Raw genomic sequence first — 21915 nt, forward strand, 5'->3', positions numbered from 1 at the left:
TACATGTCTGATGTGTGTGTAAAGTGTGATTAGAGGCAGATCAATGCTGGGATTGATCAGAGCCTTGAACATAACAGTAAAAAATGCTTGATGCGAACACTGATTGTTGTAGGTTAAACGCTTAGAAGTCTAGATTGTTTGCTGTGAAAATGTGCCATGCTCTGTTTTAACACAGGGGATGTAATTCTCTGAGATTCTTTACTGAGAAAACTGCGAGGGCGTTTGGGGCTCTTGAACTAAATTACTTCTGATTTCATGTGGATAAAAATCCTCTAAAGGCAAAAACAAATTCTGCAAAATCTATTGCAGCCTGTCAAATGATTTGCAAAATATAAAGATGTATATTAGAGATATATTTCACCTGCACAGTAATTGGCATGCTCCTTTTGGCCTGTTATAAACGGACGGTTCCTGGAATAGCTTTATTAAAATTGAATTGGAAACATACTTTGTTACCACAGGTCCAGTGCCCAGTCAGATTTCTCCTGGGTCTATTTTGTGGTTCCATACTGGCGCTGTTACAATTAGATGAAGCAGAATAATGAAGTTAGGCTCATTTATCTGTGAGAGTCCAGCAGGACAATCAGCAGTTGTCACAGATCTACGCTGCAGATATTGATTGTCTGTCCAACAATGTAGAAATAACAGATGGGAGCTCAGGTTAAGATGAGGCTTTCCTTAAAACACCTCGCACTGCAGACTGTGTGGGTGTGTGGGGGTGAGTGCTAAATGGAAAATCCATTGTAAACTAGATTTATATCACATTCATAAAGCAGATTTATATCTCTGAGCAAGTCAGCATTTCCATGTCTTGTGTTAATTTATGCTGATGGTCCACAACAAGATGCAGCATGATTCCAAGAGCCATGACACAAAACGCTGCACGAGGAAAAGCAACATGATGCAGTAAAATACAGCATGTTATTGCTCTTAACATGATAAAGTGTACATATGGTATATCACACATAAATGCATGGTGGTATTAGCACAGGGAGCAGGAGCAGTCACTGTTACCTCCATACTGTATCACTTCTGTAGTATTACTTGGCATAAGGGTTGCAGTGACTCCCTTTAGTTTTAGTTATTTTACTCACCTCCAATTTATTTAGAAATTAGTTTTATATAGACACAAATAAAGGCATTTTAGTCAAGGACAATCTTGTCATTGCAAAATGGATATACAGTTTAACTTGGCGGAGAAGGCCCTGCTTAAAAGATGCTCCCTGGGTTAGTCCAGCTGCATCTTTGACTCTCCAGGGAGCACATGGCTAGAAACTCCCATATGGACAGAAACATTTATGACAATGTGCACTAAATACAATAAAGACAGTTCAAAAGCAATTAAGCATGAATCTGAATATGAAGGTGCAACAAGCTGTATGCTATAAAGGAGAAGGCTGGGGTGGAGGAGGTTAAGATAGCAGCAGAAGCATGGTGCATCAGCATTTATGCAAGCAGGGATTAGTGAGCAGTATGTCATAGGGATGTTGTTGCTCCACCCACACAGCCCCTCTCACACTGTTTTGGAGCCGGGTTCATGCTGCTGCTCTCACACTTAAGTGGAAAAATAGAAAACGAGCGGAGGAGTTGAGACATTTGAAGAAGCACCAGCTTCATTCAAATCAGCGGTGTGGGTTAATTTCGGTTTGGCTGTCAAATACAACGACGAGGGAGTGAAAACTGTAGACAGCATAAGCATCCTGATATAACGCTTCCCAAACTCAAGACATGGGAGCGGCTCGACTTGTTTCTGCGCTGCGTCATGTCTCCTTCTAGTCTCACCATCACACATCCATCAGCTGTTGGCTGTGCTATCATCAATCAGAAGCTTAACATGTTAAGTGTGACGGGCTGTTGTATACTGCAGCGGTAAACTTAGCCAAACTCTCTTTCAGCGCCATAGAGTCCACTGTTAGCTCCAAAAACCACAGTTCTAGCCTCATTTAAATGCACCCTGCTATTTTAACTGACAGCACAGAGCAGAGACACACACTCGCTCACCAACACACACACATTTACGTGAATGCTCATCTGTGCATCATGTCCAACACTGTCAAAGCTCATATGAAAAAAAAGCACACAAAAAAATCAAATAAACTATTTCTCAAATTACAGCTAACGTGTTATTGGCGAAAATTTCTTTTGAGTGTTTTAAATACAGATGTCCTCAAAGAAGATGAGAAATAGTTTCATTTTATTGATGCAGCTCTTTATACCTCAGTCTGTCGTAAACTGTTTAAAGTAGCCTACTTTCATAATAATCAAAATGGGTTTTTTTTAATTATTATTATAATTGTGGCAGTGAGTGCATAGTGTAGTAAAATAAATATGTAGTAGACTGTTGGAATGAAAGGTTTGATTTGTAGAGCATTAAAATGTACAGTTTGAGTCAGAGTTAGACAAGGTTAATAGTGTTTAAGCGTTGATAGCCTATTCAATAAAAGAAGAGTTAGTTTAAACATTTCTAAATAGACCTGAATGCGATTATGGTGATTATGGCTTATAGCTGAATAAAGGACATATTATCCACCAATCTATTGAAAAAAAAAAAAAAAAAAGTTTTATATTATCCAGTACACCAGTGATACTAGAATTTGTTTACTGTAAAATGCTGTTTTTACTGACAAGCAAAATAAAGAGATACTTTCAGGAGAAAAAAAATTCTCTTTACACACAAAACACGTACCGAAACTGAACCGAAAACCGTGGCCCAACATCTTCATTTAAAAGAGGAAGCAACATATATCCACACGCTTTCTTTCAGTTCATCATGTTGCATATTACAATCATTGCATTTCCTTTTAAATGATAGATAATGTTTCATTAGCAGCCGTGGAAAATGCCTGTTTTCTTTGCGGTCCACAACGTGAGCAGAATTTCAGCCAAGCGTGAGCTGTATCTCGGAGGAAATTTTTCCTTTCAACACATATCCAAGTGCATTAAGCCTGCCTGCTCTGCAGCCTGAAGACATGGCGGGTCAGTAAATGGATAGACCTGTGAACAGCAGGTGATGATAGTGGTCCAGCCGTGGCCTCTCAGAGGCTGTAAGCTCTTATTGCCTGTGATTCATCTATCAGCCCCGTGCTGTCTTCACATGGTAATACTCTTGCAGTGTGTAACACAGGAAGAGGACTGCAGAGGACTGACTCTTTTTGTCTGACTACCAGCTCAGCATTCTCTCTGCATTGCATGTGTTTATTGGTAACATATTGCTCTTTCAGGGCCATGGCTGATTGATTTTGCACGCTTCCACAGTGTAAGGAGGGGGCTGAGGTGAGTGATGCAGCCCTGCTCACGGAGAAAAACGCAGGCTGTGTTAACAGGGGCAGATGCTAGAAGAAAGCCGGGCAGTTGCCATGAGAAACCAGGGTGGTGCTAAGAAATCGCAGCATTTAACCAGTGAGAGAGTGTTTTTGAAATAGAGGTTTTAAATTCAGGGTGGGGGTGCTCCACATTGTTCATCCTTGAGGTCATTTCTGTTGAAGAACTTAATGACCCTCATTGGGCTCAAAAAGAAAAGACATATGAGACAAAAACAAATGAGGCATCAATGAAAGCATGCCTTTTGGGTCAGTTATATTGTATTCCAGCAGGTACAACTTATACTCTGCACAGATTAGTCAGTTTTTATATCTTGCAGTCGATAAGTTGTTGACAGAAGCAGGCATGATGTAAATTTTGAAATGAAATTCTCTGAATCTCCTTTCTGCATGGGCTCGTCTGACAGAGGAGAGAGAAGTTGGCCTCTGGCCTCGCTCCTAGACAGAGTTTATCTAGCAAAACGCAGCTGCCACTATGAGACGAGCACGCACACATGCATACATTAAGAATGCTGGGAGGCTCAAAGTTCAGCCATCTTTGTGAGTATTCAGCAAAGAGAAAATTGTTTTGGAAGATTCATTCGTGATGCTTTAATCCTTTTAGTTCTCTTTGTTGTATTTTAATCTTTGCTCGCATGTGTGTGTGTGCGTTTATGTGTGTGCCTATTGTGTGTTCGCTGGTTTACACATGCCTTCAGTTGTGTTAGTTCATTTATGTAAATGTTTGACTCCTTTTATCTAAAAAGCTACAAAGCACTGCTACATCTGGGCCTCCGAATCATGTCACAGGATTGTTGGTTTGGAGCTTCCTCTCTGTTTGACATTTTACCCTGTTATGTTTAAAGTATGCATACATACTGATCAACCTTCAAAGCCAGCACACTGACAGGTTTAATGGTTTCTGTGCTTCTTTCATCAGCAGACACAGTCACTTCCTAAATCAGTCAGATTAGATGGGTTCAATCCTCTGAGGTTTGATCACCGAGTTGACCCTAAGTGGCCCATTGAGACACAACAGACTGTTTGCTTTCTGTCTTGGCTTTAGTCAATGTTTGTCACTATTTGTGTGGACAAGAAACAATGTCATCACTACAGATTAATCATTAATAGATGTTCCAGTACCATTTTTCCTTCCTGATACCAGAATATTGATTATCTGCTGATAACGAGTACCGATCTGATACTGGTGTGAACTTTCTGGACCGACTTTTCTGTGAAAGACTACAAAATTATTATTATCCTTTTATTTGACTCAGAGCATGGCTCAACAGATAGATTCATTATGCACAGGCTTTCTGTGACTCCACCAGTTCTCAACTGGTGGGTCAGGACCCAATAGTGGGTCACAGGGCCGTTTTCAGTGGGTCACCAACTAGGGCTGGGAAATTAATCAAAATTAGACTTAATCGCACTATGGCCTGCTGCAGTTTTCAAATCCCAGAAGGTGCAATATTTGGCCTGAAATTTGTGTCAAAATACCAGTTTTCAGGTTCGCAGATGGTCAAGTGGTTTAAAGGGGATATATTTTACCCTTTTAAGACAAATTTATATCAGTCTCAGGAGTCCTCAAAACATGCCTGTGGAGTTTGTTACTGTAAAAACACTCCAGTATTGGATTTTTGCATGTCTAAAAACTCCTCTGTTTCCGCCCTTCTCAGAACGAGCTGTTTCTGTGGCTTTAAATGCTAATGAGCTGTCTGACTCTGCCCTTGACCACACCCCTCCCAGGAAATGGATGTAGGACTCGTGATGTTACAGACACCTTTATCCAAAGCTAAGGACCTGACTGGGATTTGAACCATCAATCTCCCAGACCAAAGTCAGCAGGGTAACCCACTGAGCTATCCAGAATCTCTGCTGGTAGCTGAAAGGAAGATCAGGAGAGAAGGGCGGAACTTTCTTTTAAGCGGGGAGGGCCAACCAAACCTGCATACTCCCCATGTGACATCATGAGGGTAAAATCTGAGAACGGCTTGTTTTAGCACACATTTTCTGAAAGGTAGAGAAAGAGATGGGGGAAAGGAAATGGATTTTTCTGGTATTTGAGGGGATTGTGGACAGGCCAGGGGCACATATTTTTGTTAGAAATGCCTGAAAAGTGATTTTTGCATATGTCCCCTTTAAGGGGCTCACCATGTACGCAGGCAGCTAGGGTTCAAATCTGGCCTGTGGCCCAAAAATAAATCTTGGAGAAAAAAAAAAACAGTTTTCAACATTTTTTTCAGCAGAGATGTTTTGCATGACAAATCAAGTGCCTTTTTTCAGAATAGTCTTCAAAAAATTCTACGGTGTTAATTTTTGTACTTGTACTTATTTAATTTGAGAATGACAAAAACCCATCAATGCAACAATAATCAATCAATAATGCAATAATGCAACAATCAATCAATAATCTGATCATAATTCAATATTTGTAGAGAATTGTTCAGTCCTTGTTTAGGAATAAAAGAAAATTAAGGAATATTCGTGTTATCAAATCACAATCGCAATATTGGGGGGGGAAAAATCCCAATTGGGTTATTTTCCTCGTTTGTTAGTTTGTTTGTTCGTTTGTTAGTTTGTTTGTTCGTTTGTTAGTAACATAACTCAAAAAGTCATGGATGGATTTTCAGGAAATTTTCAGGAAATGTCAGAAATGGCATAAGGAAGAACTGATTAGATTTTGGGAGTGATCCAGATCACCGTCTGGATCCAGGAATGTTTTTGAAGGATTCTTCACTGGGAGATAGGGCTAATGGCGGAGGTCTGCGCTCTCTGAGTGCTTTTCTAGTTTTACTCTGTTTTGCTGAGCAGGGAATACATTCTGGTTGTTTTCTTGAGATCTTAATAGAGGCAAAAGACTGAAATGAAATGTTTGCATGCATGTCCTCCTATAGTTTTGGTCTGTCTCGATGTTCAGCCATGTTTTTTTTTCTTCCATCCAAGGTCCAAACTACATTTTTCAATATATTGATTTTAAAAATTTCAGAAATTTGGGTGACAGTTCACGTCACAGAGGTGGTGGTGGGTCCTTTGGCTGGACCAGTAGAGAACCACTGCTTTAAGTTGTTTTTCCTGCTGATTGTTGAGTTTTACTGCTAAATGTTAAAGTAGCAATGACACAGGGGGCTGCATCACAGGTTAGCTCTGTCTGTCTCTCCATTAGGGATGAACGATTTGGGAAAATAATCAAATTGCACTTTTTTTCCCCAGTATTGTAATTTGATATGTTATTATTCCTTAAGTTCCTCATCGTATGTATTTTCCAACAAACACAAGCAACAAATCATTTTATATTATAACCAATGCATTAGATCAACTAGGGTTGACATTATTTTTTCAATATCTAATTGTGATGATTTTGACTATTGCAAATTGGATATTAACTACTGTATTGAAAAGAATGATAATTTTTATGTGCTCTAAGCGTTGTTTTTCTTATTACCTGAGTGACTTTAGTTCGTCCACATTAGTTCATCAGATGTTTTTTCCTTTAAATATGTGACCAGAGAAATAATTGAAGAGTTCTGTGGGAGACTTCTCAAAGACTTGTGAATCACTCTCTCCAGCCCCGAGGCTCTTCTAACTCTTTGAACCATTTCATTCATACGGGTGTCATTAGAGATTTTTTGGTGTCTTTTTGTGGCCCAAATGTCTTCTTTTCAAGGGTTTTATTCTGATGTGACAGAATCAGTGGAGAACACTACTCTTATCACTTTTTGAGACATGGAGAATTAAAGAATACGGGCAGCTTCAGTCCATCAAATCTTAAACACTTGGATCATTTTTTCATCTATTGCTCTTTGCCGTTCTCTGCGTCTGTATCTGTCAATAGTTTCTCCTAGATCTTCTTTATCAGGCTTGTAACAGGGATATACACTGAATGTGTGTGTGTGAGGAGGAGATTTTGTGTGTGTCTTTCTTTCCCTGCAGGGCTTTTCAGAGAGGAACTTCTATTATGAGCTATTTCTCCAGCAAAGATATCGATCATATCCCGTTAGTGTATCGATCAAGCTACACTTGTGTGGCAGATTCAAGATTGGGAGGGCTTTTTGGGAAATATGCCTCTGTCATTACTAAACAGCTCTCTCAGGCTATAAGCCTTTTTGCTTGATTATGCAAATTATCAGTGTCCTTTTGAGCCACTAATGTGTCTCAAAATGAAAACAGACTCTACTATGATATAAAAATACGTTTTAATCAACTCTTAACTAGTGCTGCACCATATTAGCAAAGAAACAAGAGGGGTCTGGCTGCAGACCGTTCATCTGATACACCAAATATCTCAGAGAGGAAGTGTTGTAGTTTGCCGGTAGATATTTTTTAAAAGTCTACTTTATTAATAGATAAAGTCTGGCTGTTCCATTCCTGAAATAACCCTATTAAAAACATTACAGATGAAGTAACATTTAATAAATAAAGTTGGGAAAAAGGTGAGAGGTCCTAGCCCTACTTACACAAACAGTGGCTCACTTAACCTTTTTGGCTTAGGCTAAAACTAACATAGCTACGCTAGCTACATGATTAACTTCACTGTTTAAAATAATGTAGCTAAGTTAGCTTTAGCAACATGGGCTTTAGCAAATATAGCTAAACCTAACATAGCTACACTAGCTACATGATTGACGTCACTGCAAAAGCCAATGTAGCTAAGTTAGCTTTAACAACATGAGCTTTAGCAAATGTAGCCAAAGCTAACATAGCTACGCTAGCTACATGATTGACGTCACTGCAAAGCCAATGTAGCTAAGTTAGCTTTAACAACATGAGCTTTAGCAAATGTAGCCAAAGCTAACATAGCTATGCTAGCTACATGATTAACATCACTGCAACAGCCAATGTAGCTAAGTTAGCTTTGACATCATGAGCTATAGCAAATGTACCCAAAGCTTACATAAACGTCACCACCTAGATAACATATCTATGTAGCTTATGTAGCTGCTTTTTGAGCTCTGATTTAGTAAAATTAGCTATGTTGCATACTTATCTGTAGCTGAGTAACCTTAGCAAATTTAAGCTTTAGCGATTGTAGGTAAAACATACTTAAGCTACAATTGCTCACATAGGTATATAGCTTGCATTGCTGCTTTTTGAAATTAGCTTTAGCTACATAAGCTATGTAGCTCTTTCTTTTATAGCTAAGTAACCTTAAGCAATGTGAGCTTTAGCAAATGTAACTAAAGCTACCATGAATGTAGCTACGTAGATAACATATCTGTGTAGCTTATGTAGCTGCTTTCTGAGCTTGGATTTAGTTACATTAGCTTTGTTGCTCAGTTATCTATAGCTAAGTAACCTTAGCTATGTAAGCTTTAGCAATTGTAGCTTAAACTAACTTAAGCTACACAGATAACATAGATATGTAGCTCACATAACTGTGGTGTGAGCTTAGGTTTAGCTACTTTAGCTATGTAGTTTATTTATAGCTAAGTAAGCTTTAGCAATGTGAGATTAAGCAAATGCAGCTAAAGCTAAAGTAAATGTAGCTGCATAGATAATGTATCTATGAAGTTTACAGATCTTATTTTTAAGCTTAGCTTTAGGTACATCAGCTGTGTTGTAGTTCTGTTATCTGTAGCTAAATAAGCTTTAGCAATATGAACTTTAGAAAATGTAGCCAAGGATAACTTAACTATATAGATAACATAGATATGTAGCTCACATGGCTGCTGTGTGAGCTCAGCTTTAGCTACATTAGCTATGTATTTTCTTGATATATAGCTCAGTAAGTTTTTGAAATGCGAGCTTTACCAAATTTAGCTAAAGCTAGCATGAATGTAGCTACGTAGATAACATATCAATGTAGCTTACACAGCTGCTTTGTGGGCTTAGCTTTACCAATGCAAGCATCTTCACAGGTGACAAATATTGTTGACCAAAGTTCATCGGAAAAGTCAATCAGCGGGTCTTCAAGCTGCTAATTTTGAAAACCAAAAGAATAATAAGTACAGAACTAATCCTGTTTTCTCAGGTTTCAGGGCTCTATTTGTATTCCAGGCAGTTTTGGGGGGTTAAGAGTGTTCACACTGGAAAAGTGGCTTAATGAAGTGGGCTACAGGAGACAGTGTGCATGCTAATTGCAGTCAACTTTTGAGTGTGCTGTTGTTTGACTGATTTCCCATCCTGAAGATGATTTAAGGACTCAACCTTTCAGAGCATGGGACAACATCCTCAATTTTCCCCATGCAGGAAATCTGTTGGCTAATAATGATAAACAGACAGCTTCCTTTGGCAGCTCAAAACGACTTCAGAACAGAGGAAAAGATTAATGTTGTGGAAGTGAGGAGGAAAATGGATTAAATATACAGACAGGAAAAACTGTTTCACAGGAAACAACTTGATGTCATCAAAAAACATGCTAACAAAAACATTGGCACATTTATTTAATAGATCACTGATTAAAATGTGTTTCTAAAATCCAAATAAGCCTTAAAAGGCTTTTCCACCTGCATTAATATGGAACAGTACTCTAAGAAGGCACAGAGGTGGAACCTCTATTTGCTGACTCTCAGGTGCCTGATTTATTTTGGGGCTTTTTATTCCTTTATAGAGCAGAGTGAATATAAGGGTAAAAAGTGGCAAATGAAACTGGAAAAGGGGACACAGGTTGGACTTGAACATGAACTGCCCATGTGCATAAGAGGCCGCCTAACCACTGGGACACCTGTGCCCCTAAATAAACGCTATCTTTGATTTATCTTCTCCTCTTCCTATTTTCATTGCTGAACCAGCAGGAGTTCCACCTGCTGGCTGTGCATATCTCAGGTCATGTCGTCGTGTTTTGCTGCCTGTTAGGAGAGGTTAAACCCGGAGCCAGCAACACTTGAAAGCTGTGAGTACTTCTGCTCCAGTTCCCTTTACATCACAGGTAGGGGGTTGTAAGATCAGACAGCCCTAACATCACACAGCAGCATCAGTATTTTTGAACATGACCATGGATTATGTATAATGTATGAGCATTTACTCCTAGCTAGAAGAGACCGTTGGAGAGAGAGGTGGATGTAACAGCTGAAGGGAGGAGAGGGGGCAGCCTAGGGATGGTTTCTATGAGGGCATCATGTGTTTAGAGACTGTTTGTTTGTGTTATAAACTGATAGCATGGTCACACTGATACTGATTTAGAAGAGCTTTTGGTATTATCTATGTTTGATCCAGTAAACAGATTTAAGGAAGCTGAATGTAAGTTTACTAGGAGGATGGATCGCTCCAATAAAAAGTATTCACCCCCTTGGATGTTTTACCCTTGTAATGATTTTAGAAATCAATCATGATCAATATAATTTGGCTTTTTTTTATTTAAAAAAATACAAAAAGAACCTCTTGGATGTCAAACTGAAACCAGATTTCTAATTTTATTCCATTCTTCTCTGCAAAACTGCTCGACCTCTGTCAGGTTGCACAGGGATCAGACGTAAATAGTAAATTCCCTGTTGGATTGAGGTCTGGGCTTTGACTCGGCCACTCCACAACATTCACCTCATTGTCTTTAAAGCATTTATGTGAAGCTTTCTCCGTACACTGGGTTACTCTCTTGCTTGAAAATAAATCTTTTATCAAGCCGTAGTTTTCTTGCAGACTGACTACAATTCAGGATTTTTCTGTATGTTGCTACATTCATTTTACCCTCTATCTTTACAAGTCTTGCAGGGCCGGCTGCTGAGAAGTATCCCCGCATCATGATGCTGCCACCATGGATGGTGTGTTTGTGGTGATGTGCTGCCCCTTGTCCAAAAAGCACCATTTTGGTCTCATCAGACCAAAAAGCTTTCTTTTGTTTGATTATGGAGTCTCTGAACTTGAGTCCAGATTTAGTCAGAGTCTTCTCCAGCTCTTTGACACTTTCCCGTAAAGCTTTGACTACTGAAGCTTGTAACTTCTTCAAAGTAGTCATGGGTGTCTTGGTGCCCTCTCACCAGTCTCCTCCTTGCAGTTTGTGAGGATGAGCCAAACTAGGCCGATCTACACATGTGCCATATTCCTTCTGTTTTCAGTATCCATCTGTATCCTGACTCATACTTTTCAGTGACTTTTTCTCTGAGTTGCTTGGGTGTTCTTTTGTCATCATGCTGTAATGGTAGCCAGGAATACTGATGAAACAGTGACTGGACCTTCCAGACACAGGTGTCTTTATACTACAATCATTTGAGACACATTTAGTGCAGTCAGGTGATCCCTATTTCTCACTAATGGTGAGACTACCAGCACCAGTTGGCTGGACCTCTGTTGAATCAGGTCAGTCACTTTAAATGGGGGGAATATTCCTGCACTTGTTTTACATTACATATTTTTGTTTAATTGACATTACTTTGTCAAAAAAGCCAAATTATGTTGACTGCGGTTGATTTATTAATGGAAGAAGTAGAAAAATAGTAGTTTAACCTTGGGCACTAGGAGCTTTTTTAAACCATTTCTTATTGGCTAATGCAAACTTGCAGGTGGAGATAACGGAGGCTGTGTTCGACTGGCATTCTGAAGACATTTTTTAAAAAAGAATAAGGCTGTTCTGTAGTTCCTGCATAATGCCAGCATCTCAACTTTTTGCATTTCTTTTGAAATGTTATCAAAGTGTCTTTTTCATTCTTCTTTGTGGTTAGATTTTCCATCAGTTGGACAGAAACCAAAGCCTAAGCCTTCATCCCTCTCCCTCCTCCAGCTGAGATGGAAGAAGCCTCTCAGAATGCACTGACTTGTTGTTAATGTGCCGACTGTGATGAGCTGACATTTGCCGTTGACAGCTTTGTTCTGCATGAGTGTGCTGTGCCTGCTCAAATCACACTGCTCACAAACTTAGGATGATTTCCGGTGAAACGGAGTCACATCCCCCCCCCCAGGCTTTACAAAAAGCCATTTCCTCGTCAAAGGTAGTCTTTACTTGGCAAACAAATGGAGAGGAGAAAATTGCAGAGAGAGAGAGAACCCCGCTGTTCCTGCTGAAAGCCGGCCTGATTTCTGCCCGTTTATGGTTTTACTTCTGCAAATCCTGCCTCAGCTTCGGGATTTACAGGCAGGCTAAAGTCTCTCTGGCCAGGTCCATCGATCTTTCCTCTCATGCTCATCTAAAAGAAAGCCAGGTTTTCCATGTCTTCTGTTTTACTTTGCCGTTCAAGCATACTGTTTTTGACTTTACCTCCTAGTAATGCTTTTTATCACTGAGATTATTCTCTAAAGGCTCTTTAAAGAAATAAATATTTTGTCATTTTGCCAATCGTGGCATATCAGGTACTTTTGAAAATGGTGGATTGGAGAGAATTTCTTAGTTGGAGGGCTTCAGTTGTTAACAAGAGATGCTATGCTCAAGTAATGCTAAGTATTCAAGCAACAGAGACTCGGGGAATTTGAAGTACTTGATAGAAAATCAAATGAAGAAATTGCTGACCGTAAACAGAACTTTCCTGTCACTAGTAGCTTCTAGGCCTGTAGTCAACCAAAGAAAAACTTGGTCAACCAAAATCGCACTTAGACACCAACCAATCGATTGGTCGTTAGGTAAAAAAAAATTAAAAAATAATAATAATAATAACTCACCTCATTGGGGACCAGTTTAATCCATACAGGTTCCTTATTGCATCTGTTTGGTACTGTAAGGTGGCTTTCACACTAGGGGCCCGGTCCCAGATCAGAGTGCACTTAAACTACAGTGAACCACATATTCACTGACTTACACTGAAGTAGAAGTGGGCAGTAGGGCCTTGTTGAAAATATCAAAATTGAAAATATCGCTAAAAGTTTTTACGCTCTCATGAGGTTTTTCAGACATTGCGATATCGAAATATATCACAAAAGTGCAATGGAAACACTTTTTCCGCGTTTACACATCACATGACCAGTTCAGTCCAAGACTTTTCCTATCATACTTACACCCTTTTACGTGGTTTTTGCCATACTTACAGACTTTGCGTCTGAACTATCATCTGTTATCTTGAGCTTTTGTTCAAAATGATCAAGAAAACTGCTGTAGATTTAATCATAACCGTACCAACACGCAACAGGTTTTAAATGTCGAGCTTCCTTGCAGCAGAGTCTCAACAGAAATATGAGGCTCATGCCCAAAACTCTCTTCAATGGAAACACATTCAAAGCACAAGTTTACTTAGTTGAAATTTAAGAAATATCACTTTTATTTTGGGATAAACTGTAAGAGAAATGCATCTAGTGATACACTATAACTCAGTCTTCTCAGAAAGATGCTCTCAGACGTCTCTGCGTTTGTATTGTGTGACTAAATCAGTGTGGTTTTAAGTTGAGTCTCTCTCCTGAATTTTCTAGTATGGCTCTTTCATAGTAAAAGCATTTGAAGAACATAACAACAGGGGACAATTTTGTGTAGAATTTGTTGGACATATCATCAAACAACTAAACAAGAAAAAATCAGAAATTATATTACTCAATCCACATCGCCATCTTTCCATCAGTAGCCACCTTGGTGACTTTGTTTTAAACATTAAACCTTCTGCCCGAAACCTAAGTGTGCTTTTTTTCTATTGCAACTTGTCATTCAAGGCTTATATTCAAACACTTCTGATATCATGTTATCACCATGTATGTACCATCTCCAAAATAAAAATATGCTCTCTCAATCAGATCTGGAAAAAGTCATTCATGTTTTCATCTTCTCCAGACTGGACTATTGCAGTTCCCTTTTAACTGGTATTACCCATAAATCCTTCTCTGTCCTCCAACTTGTTCAGATTATAGCAGCTAGGTTTTTCATTGGTCTTAACAGACAACATCACATCAACCCAATTTTAACTTTCCTACATTGGCCCTCTGTTAGTTTTAGAATTGATTTTAGGTTTTAATTATTGCTTATTAGGCACATATACGCCTGGCTCCAAGCAATTTATCAGAAATATTAATCCCTTATGAGCCAGACTGCAGCCTTAGATCCTCAGATGGGAGCCTCCTGGTTGTTCCAAAGCCAAGGCTTAAAGGTGATTGAGCAAATTACGTCAGGGCCCCTCAACTTTGTAAGGACCCACCTGAGGAGATAAGGCATGCAGGCTCAGTAACATCCTTTAAATCACTTCTTAAAACTAATTTTTAAGTGACGTTGTCCTCTTATTTGGTTTTATTTATTTTTTGTCTACCTTAGTTTGGAACATTTTTCACTTCCTCTTAATATTTCACTCGCTTTTATTCCTTGTTAACCCTAAGTATAGGGTTGTTTTTGGCTGTTTTAAATTGTTATGCCATCCATAATGCTTTCATCTCTTTAAGTGCTTACTGTTTAATGAACTACAGTTTAGTTAAAATAACAAGAACTCTACAGGGGTTTTAGTTCATCATCTGTTCAATGTCATCCTTTGAAACTGTTAGGATTCCTGCCATTAGGCTTGAAATGTGTGGTATCTTAAAGCTGATACAAAACATCTTAAAGAGCTTAACGGCATCTTTGAAAAACTAAAACCTGTAAATATCAGGTTATTGGTGGATAAAATGTGCATGAATGGTTTCTGGGTACAAAAAGTGTTTAACCTTATTGAGATACAGCACACTTAGAGCCCATCTCTCAGGTGATGACAGGTATTCTCACTCAGTCTGACGTAGGTCTTCATCTCTCTCTCTCCTAGTGAGCTTTGTGGACTGTGGTGGAGGGAAGGTGTGGTTTGAGGTTGGAGATTCGTCTGACTTCAGGGTGACTGAGGATGGTGTCATCTACAGCCTGCGGCGCCTCAACCTGGCAGGAAAGGGAAAAGCTGTGGTTGTCGTCTACGCTCGAGACCTGCATTCAAAGCAGATCTGGAAGACCAGAGTGCACCTCTATTCCCATCCAAACGGCAGTAGTGCAGGACCCCAACAGGTAACACAGTGGCACGGTTTGGAATTTTCTTCCATGTAGATTTACTAGAAGTTAATTTATATTTACATAGCACAGAGAATGTGCAAGCTTTCAAAATCGAAGAAATTTCTTTGTTTGACCTGACACTACTTAACCGACTAAAGTCTGGTTTGGGACTCTACCATGGTAATGTATTCTTCTGTGGTAAAGAAAGCTTCTTCTCCTGTTTAGTTTTCATGAGTATTTAAATTATATCATTACTGTTTCTTAAATTTTTCAGCTTTTTGTACACCTACCATTAATACAAGTGTGGATTTTAATAGAAAAATCTATCTGAAGTCCTTAAAATGTGATGCAATTACACCTGTTGTCTTTATTCAGGGTTCCTACATGCTTTTAAAAAAGCAAATTTAAGACTTTTTTAGACCTGAACTGAGAAAATGTAACACATTTTTTTGCATGCTAAACTGTCAAAAATGAGAGGCATGGTATTTCGGTACCTGGACCAGGACTGAATTTTCTGATTTAATTAACTGTTTATGAAACGTCAAATGGTATAGGGCAAAATAAATGTTTTGGGGTGATAAACACCCAAATTTGATGATTTCTGGCACATTTGATTCCTCTATTCTGTCTTTATACAGTATATTAATATTTATCATAACACATTTTTGGTGCTGAGCTGCTATGAACTATTTCAAGGTAAATTAATATTTTTTGTCAGGAAAGACTTGTTAAAATAGGATGGGCTGCAAAAGATTTAAGTGTGAAACATGGTAGCACAGATGTTAGAGAACTGGACTCATGTTTCATTACAGTTTGGAGTGTATTTATTAACAGTGAGTCAGACAAAATCAGAAAGAAGTCTGGGGTCCTCCTCCAGGATTTTAAGAACATCCAACACTGAACTGGCTGAATTATGGAGAATATGTTTGTAACAATTTATGGAGGAAGATGATTGAAATCATGTAAGTTTGGCTAGAAACCAAAGAACTGGATAAGGACATGTCTTAATCTAAGTGCCTGCTAAAAGTTCAAACCTCTAAATGTTAAAAATCTTTTTAAGAATATTCAGGCCTTAAATTTTTAAATGTGCAATTTAAGACTTTTTGAGGATCAGCAGGAACCTTTTTTTTTGTCGTGTTCGTGTGTTTTAAAATTATTGAATTTCTTCAGCTGTAGATGATTAAAAAACAGGATGGACAACTTTCAGTTAAGATGTGGATCTAGTTTAATTGATGCACCAAAGAATAATAATCAATTCATCTTTTTTTTAGCAGCATCACACTCAGCATCATAGCATTGATGGTAATCAGAACATCAATCCTTCTAATGTGATATATCTTTTATTATTACCCTAGTTTTTTTATGTTTTGAGTGCTTAGCATCCCACAATATCAATTCTAACCTCCTGAGACCCAAGCTTTTGTTATGAATGCATTTTTAGTTTCTCCCACTTGTTTGGGACTATTAGGACCTGGTAAATTTAAAAGCTCAGCCTTCTCGTTGGGATGGGAATTAATTTGGACCAAAAATGATTTTCAATATTTACACAAATTCCATTAAATTTTCAAAGAAACTATCTAAAATTTTTGGTAAAATTTCTTAAACATATTTTCAAAATTTTCCTATAAAAGTACCCACATTTTTTTAAATATTCATCATATTTTTCTGTGAAACGTAATCATAAAGCCTTGATTTTATTAAAAATGTCCCCAAAAATTCAATTTAAATTCCTGGAAAAATAATAAAAAATTCCCCAAAATCTCAAAGCAAATTCCCTGAGATTTACATACATTTCTAGAAATTTGAAAGGATAGCCCGCCTCCCAATTCCCAATTAAATTTCCCAAATTATTTTTTTTTCCCAAGTTACAGTGAGAACATATTAAAATTTTAAGGAAACTCTTCCCTAAAAATTCACTTAAAGTTCTCAAAATTTGCAGCTAACTTTTCCAAATTTACACAAAATTTTCCCCTAAATTTGCCCCCAATATTTTTTTCAAGGAAATACTCAAAAATTTCACTGCAAGTTTCCCCAAAAACTTCCAATGACACTCTCTCTAAAAGAAATCCCCAAATTTTCCATGAAAACACTTGAAAATTTTCAAGATACATTCTCAAAAATATTCATGAAAATGTAATCTAAAACCTTCTGCCAGTATTTCAGATGAATTACTCAAATTTCATTAGACATACCAGGTAGTTATCTCAAAAAATCTAACAGTAGAAATTATTATTTTGCTATAGGAAAGCCAGAATGTAATGTCCTTGTATGTGCATGTAGGGTCTTTGGAGGTTAAAGGAAGATTACTTGCCAGCCACCGTACCTATCACCTTTGTTAAATATGTTTTATTGATTCAAAAGTCATTGTTTTCTTATTCATGTTCAGCACACAACAGTGACTGACAGTAAATGGATCATCGGGATAACAGATTGACTGTCAGTGACTCAATAGATATTTGAATAACTTATTGATTTACACTTACAGAGCCTGACTGCTTTAACACACCTTGCTCTGAGGCTGAGGATTCCTGTATGTGAAGCCTCTCTGAGAGGCAGAATAACAAGCAGAATCATCAAACAGTCTAAAAAACCGTGGACTGTTATTTCTCCCCACGGCTTCAGTAATGTTGGAAGAGCTTCGGCGTTCAGATAGAAAATCAGCCTTTCCAGCCCAGCAGGCTTCAGAGGTTGGCCAAGTGCTCATTGCAGAGACAAAACAAGTCAAATAGCCATCTGCTAGTTTGTTTGATGTACAACAGCGATAATAAGGCGCTCTGCATGTATTTAGACAAGACACTGGCCTTGATTGGCGATTTTTCTAAACGTGTCCCAGAAATAGCCAGCTGCCATATGCTTCAGCTGCTACCAGCTCATGTGCCGTATTTATTGAAGAATCACAAAGACTGAAAGGAGCTGTCAACAGTATTTCATAAGAAAAACTCACAAGGAAAAGCCATGGCATTTTATAGCTTTAGGAGTCAGCAGTGTGACCTTTAACTAAGAGGTAGAACCAGGGATGGTATCATAGGAAACTGAAGAGGAAGACAAACAGGCGTCGTATTTATAATCCACTGAGCTTCAAATGCCAGTTAAATCAGTCTTTATTTACCCAGTATGACAGGGTCTCACTGAACAGTGCCTAATAATAATATAACAGAGTGGATTTTAATCCTAATGTTAGAACATGGCATTTTAACACTGAATATCTCTTAAAGTACAAGCTCCCTTCACCAAAAATGACATGTGATGACATGTGCCCTTTTTATTGATTTCATAAATCAATCAAGCATGGTCAATTTAATTCAGCTTTTTTGACCAAAAAATAAAGAACTGTGCCAATTGAATGAGCCGAAGCCACACCCACATACAAGGAATATGATCCTCTGAAATAAAAAAAAAAAACATGCAACGATCTGACTAATGACTGAATTATCTGTCTGCTGTGTTTCAGCTCTTTTTTAAGCCACCAGAGAAACAGTCACATTTTGTAAAACTTCTCAGTTTCATTTTCACATCCAGCATTTAACTCCTCAGGTGTTCCTTATTTCTCATTTTCTGAGTTATATGAATTTAAGTCTCTTCCGTTTATGAGACATCTTTGTTTTATAAGTTGCTGCTGAAAACACTCCATTTCCTGATGTTGCTCTTCAGAATAAAAGTCTTCAATGATGATTAGTATAGGAGGCTTTTATTTTGGCGTACATGGCAGGAATAGAAGCTGTCTATCATTAGATACTTTACTAAACTTAAGCAGCACAATGCTAACAGAGAGGAGGGATTGAACTGTTGCTGCTTTGAGAGAGACAAAGCCACATCCAGCTTCTTCTAATCATCCAGAACTTAAGACAAGTGAAATTTTGATTAAAGCACACCTTCAGCAGGTAAGATGTTTGCTCCTGCTGTCTTGTTCAAGTGTTAAATAGACAAGCATTCCAGCGTTTAGCCTGCCCCCTGACCTTACAGTGGACTCTGACTAGAGCTCAGCTGCCTGGCTCTGTGCCAGAGCAGAGATCTGTTTTTCTGGCACAAATCTCTCTGTTGTGATGCTTTTACTGATCCCTAGCCACAGTGGCTGAAAGATTTGGCAAATTTACCTCACAATGAATGAAAACACCGCATTTAGCTGGCTGTTAATTTTCAGTGAAGGCAGTGACATTGGCTAACAGCAGACGATTTAGATAAACTGGGAGAGGGATAATTCCAGCAGTGCCCCATGACAGTGTGGGCAGCTGTACAAATAAAACCAAGCCAGGGAAAAATGTGGACAAAAAAAGGTGTTTTAGTAGCCTCTTTCCTTTGTTTACCTTTGTTAACTTTTCTTTAACAGTAGTCTAAATCCCAAATTCAGTCACACATAGTCCTCAGTGTTTTCACATGCTTACGTTGTCAACCCTATTCTTACATATCTTGTGTGTAAAGCCAAATGGAGGATTTCGCTTTCCAGGGCCTTTAACATCTTTTGGGATATAAAAGAAATTGTTAAAGTTGAAAAAAAAAATTAAGATGCTCCAAAATTAATAAAGTTTCTGCTAGTGATAATTTTTATATCTATTTTTAATTTTAGTCTCAGTCTTGTCTTTAGATTAAATGCCTTTTAGTATTTGTCCCCTTTTAGTCTTTTCTACCCTTTATAGTTTTAGTCTAGTTTAAGTCAATAAAAAGTCATGGATTTTGAAGCCAACAAAAACTAAATTACATTGTCGTCTAGTTCTAGTCATCTTGACGTAAACTAAAGTTACTTTTGTCAGTTTTAGTCATCAAAGATCTATATTTGGCTACTCTTAGCCTAGTTTTTTGTCACATATGCCACATTTTTAGTCATAGTTTTAGTCAACTAAATTAACCCTGATTTCTGAGAGTCTGTTTAGCAGGCTGCATGCAGCCAAATGTGGAATAGGTGAGGCCTGGTGCAAACTGTCAGTTTGTATATATGGTAGGTGTATATATAAGGTGTGCTAGCATATACAATAAAACAAGTAAATATTGTTAAGATATTCTTTACTTCCAAGTTAGAAATGCAAAAGGCCCACTGGGTCCAACTCCTTAATGTGTTTAATAAAACCCACAATATTTCAGGATTTTGTTTTTCCTTTTGAGGAGGCTTACTGGGATTTTCTCTGTTTTATTGATGGAAGTTCATAGTTAGTAAACAAAGTTTAAAGATCAGTATTTACATGTTTTAATTGAACATAGCTTGATCAAGAAAAAAAGGAAGAGAAAATGAAATTAAAAATCTACACAAGTAAAACATCAATGATGAAAAACCAAATTTAACACACAGATTGACCCATCCAAGTAGCCAGGGGCCCGATAAATAATTGATTCTGCCAAACTGGGATGTCTCATACAGGAGGCAAGACAGCTAGATTTAAAAATAATCGTTATAATGAATGAAAGGTTGCTATATCTCATTAAAGAGTCTATTTAATTCTTTAAGTGTATATTTATTTTTAAGGCTTAAGTAAAGCATGAAATCTTTGAGCCAGACAGGCTTTTACTTAACTCTTGATGTAGATATTTCCAGGAGAGGACTTGTAAGAAAATCTCATACAAAAAAGCCTTACTGACATTTTTTATCAATGTAAAGCTTCTTCCAAAAGTGTAAAAATGGAGATGCTCTTCAGGGGGTTGGTGAGTGGGATGTGATTGTCTTTATTCCAATAGATAAAGCTTTTACCAAGTCTTTCAGTCTAATATTCTACTTTGTTGTGGGCAATGGTTTTTATCCCCTGGTAAGTTTATGAAAAGTTATTTTAAATATCCTACATTTTTTAGAATCCATCTTCTGTCTTTACATTGTTTTTCAGTACTGTTATAAATCTGTTTGACTTTGTTAAATTTATGTTTTTTTCAGAAATTAAAAATTACTGCATAAAAAACCTGATTTAGAAAAGCCTCCAAGGTGAGAATGTAAAATGTAGAGGGTAAAGCAAATGAGATGCTCTTCAGTCTCCTTATCATCCTCTGTTTACCCTGCAGTGTTCCTGCTCAATGACCAGTCAAGCAGATTTGTAGTTGCACAGGATACACACCCACACACACAAGGTGACAGGTGGTGGTCATTTATCAGACTGACTATAATGAGAGCATTAATCCAAGCCACTGGAATGAGGTCAGAAAAACCCTGAGTCACCAAGCCTTCCCAGCAGGCTGGCTCTGCAGCTCAGCCGTGCCGTGTGCATCTGTGTGTATGTTTGCGTGCCCGGTACACACTGCTTGTTTACTGTCTCCACAGGTAAAGCCCAGTGATGCAACACTGACTCAGCGGGTACGGGAGATCTTGTTTCCATGGCACAGCGTGGTTGTCAGGGGAGATGGCACTCTGAGGCGAGTGAAGAGAGACTGGGTCATTCCGCCTATCAACGTCCCTGAGAACTCACGAGGACAGTTCCCTGAGGACCTAGTCAGAGTAAGACACAGCAACAAATACACACAACAGCAGGCCCGTCTTACAGCTGCTGTAAGGAGCCATTATTGACTAAGCTAAAGACTACGTCAGACTGGATTCAGGTTATTGTCAGTGTAACAAAACAGATGCTGAAATATTAAAATTCAGTGTTGCGTCTCAGCAGAAGCACAGAAAGGGCCAGTGTAGCTGATGTAGAATATTTAAATGAATACCAAAGGTTAGATATTCTTGTGCTTAGTTATCAACAGAATGAAAATGTTCAGAGTTGATCAGTTTAAGACCGGGTGTTTCAGATTTGCTATTTGTGGGAGACATGACATTCTGGGACAGATCCACTAAAGAATATTTGTTCTATTTCTATGTATCCTATAATCTATGTACCATACTTACATGCTGAAAGAAGGCTGTCTGTGGTAAAATGC

General features: G+C 38.2%; 1 protein-coding gene across 2 annotated transcripts in view; it reads left to right on the top strand.

Annotated features, from left to right (window-relative positions):
- The window catches only part of LOC121512126 (cadherin-2-like), a 128484-nt gene that overhangs the window by 48655 nt on the left and 57914 nt on the right, over positions 1 to 21915 (top strand). For both annotated transcript variants that reach the window (XM_041791207.1, XM_041791205.1), the window contains exons 3-4: positions 14870 to 15099; positions 21320 to 21493. In XM_041791207.1, the coding sequence (XP_041647141.1) occupies positions 14870 to 15099; positions 21320 to 21493 (404 nt within the window). The remainder of the gene's footprint in view (positions 1 to 14869; positions 15100 to 21319; positions 21494 to 21915) is intronic.

Source organism: Cheilinus undulatus, linkage group 7 (assembly GCF_018320785.1).
Source record: "Cheilinus undulatus linkage group 7, ASM1832078v1, whole genome shotgun sequence".
NCBI classification, from domain to species: domain Eukaryota; kingdom Metazoa; phylum Chordata; class Actinopteri; order Labriformes; family Labridae; genus Cheilinus; species Cheilinus undulatus.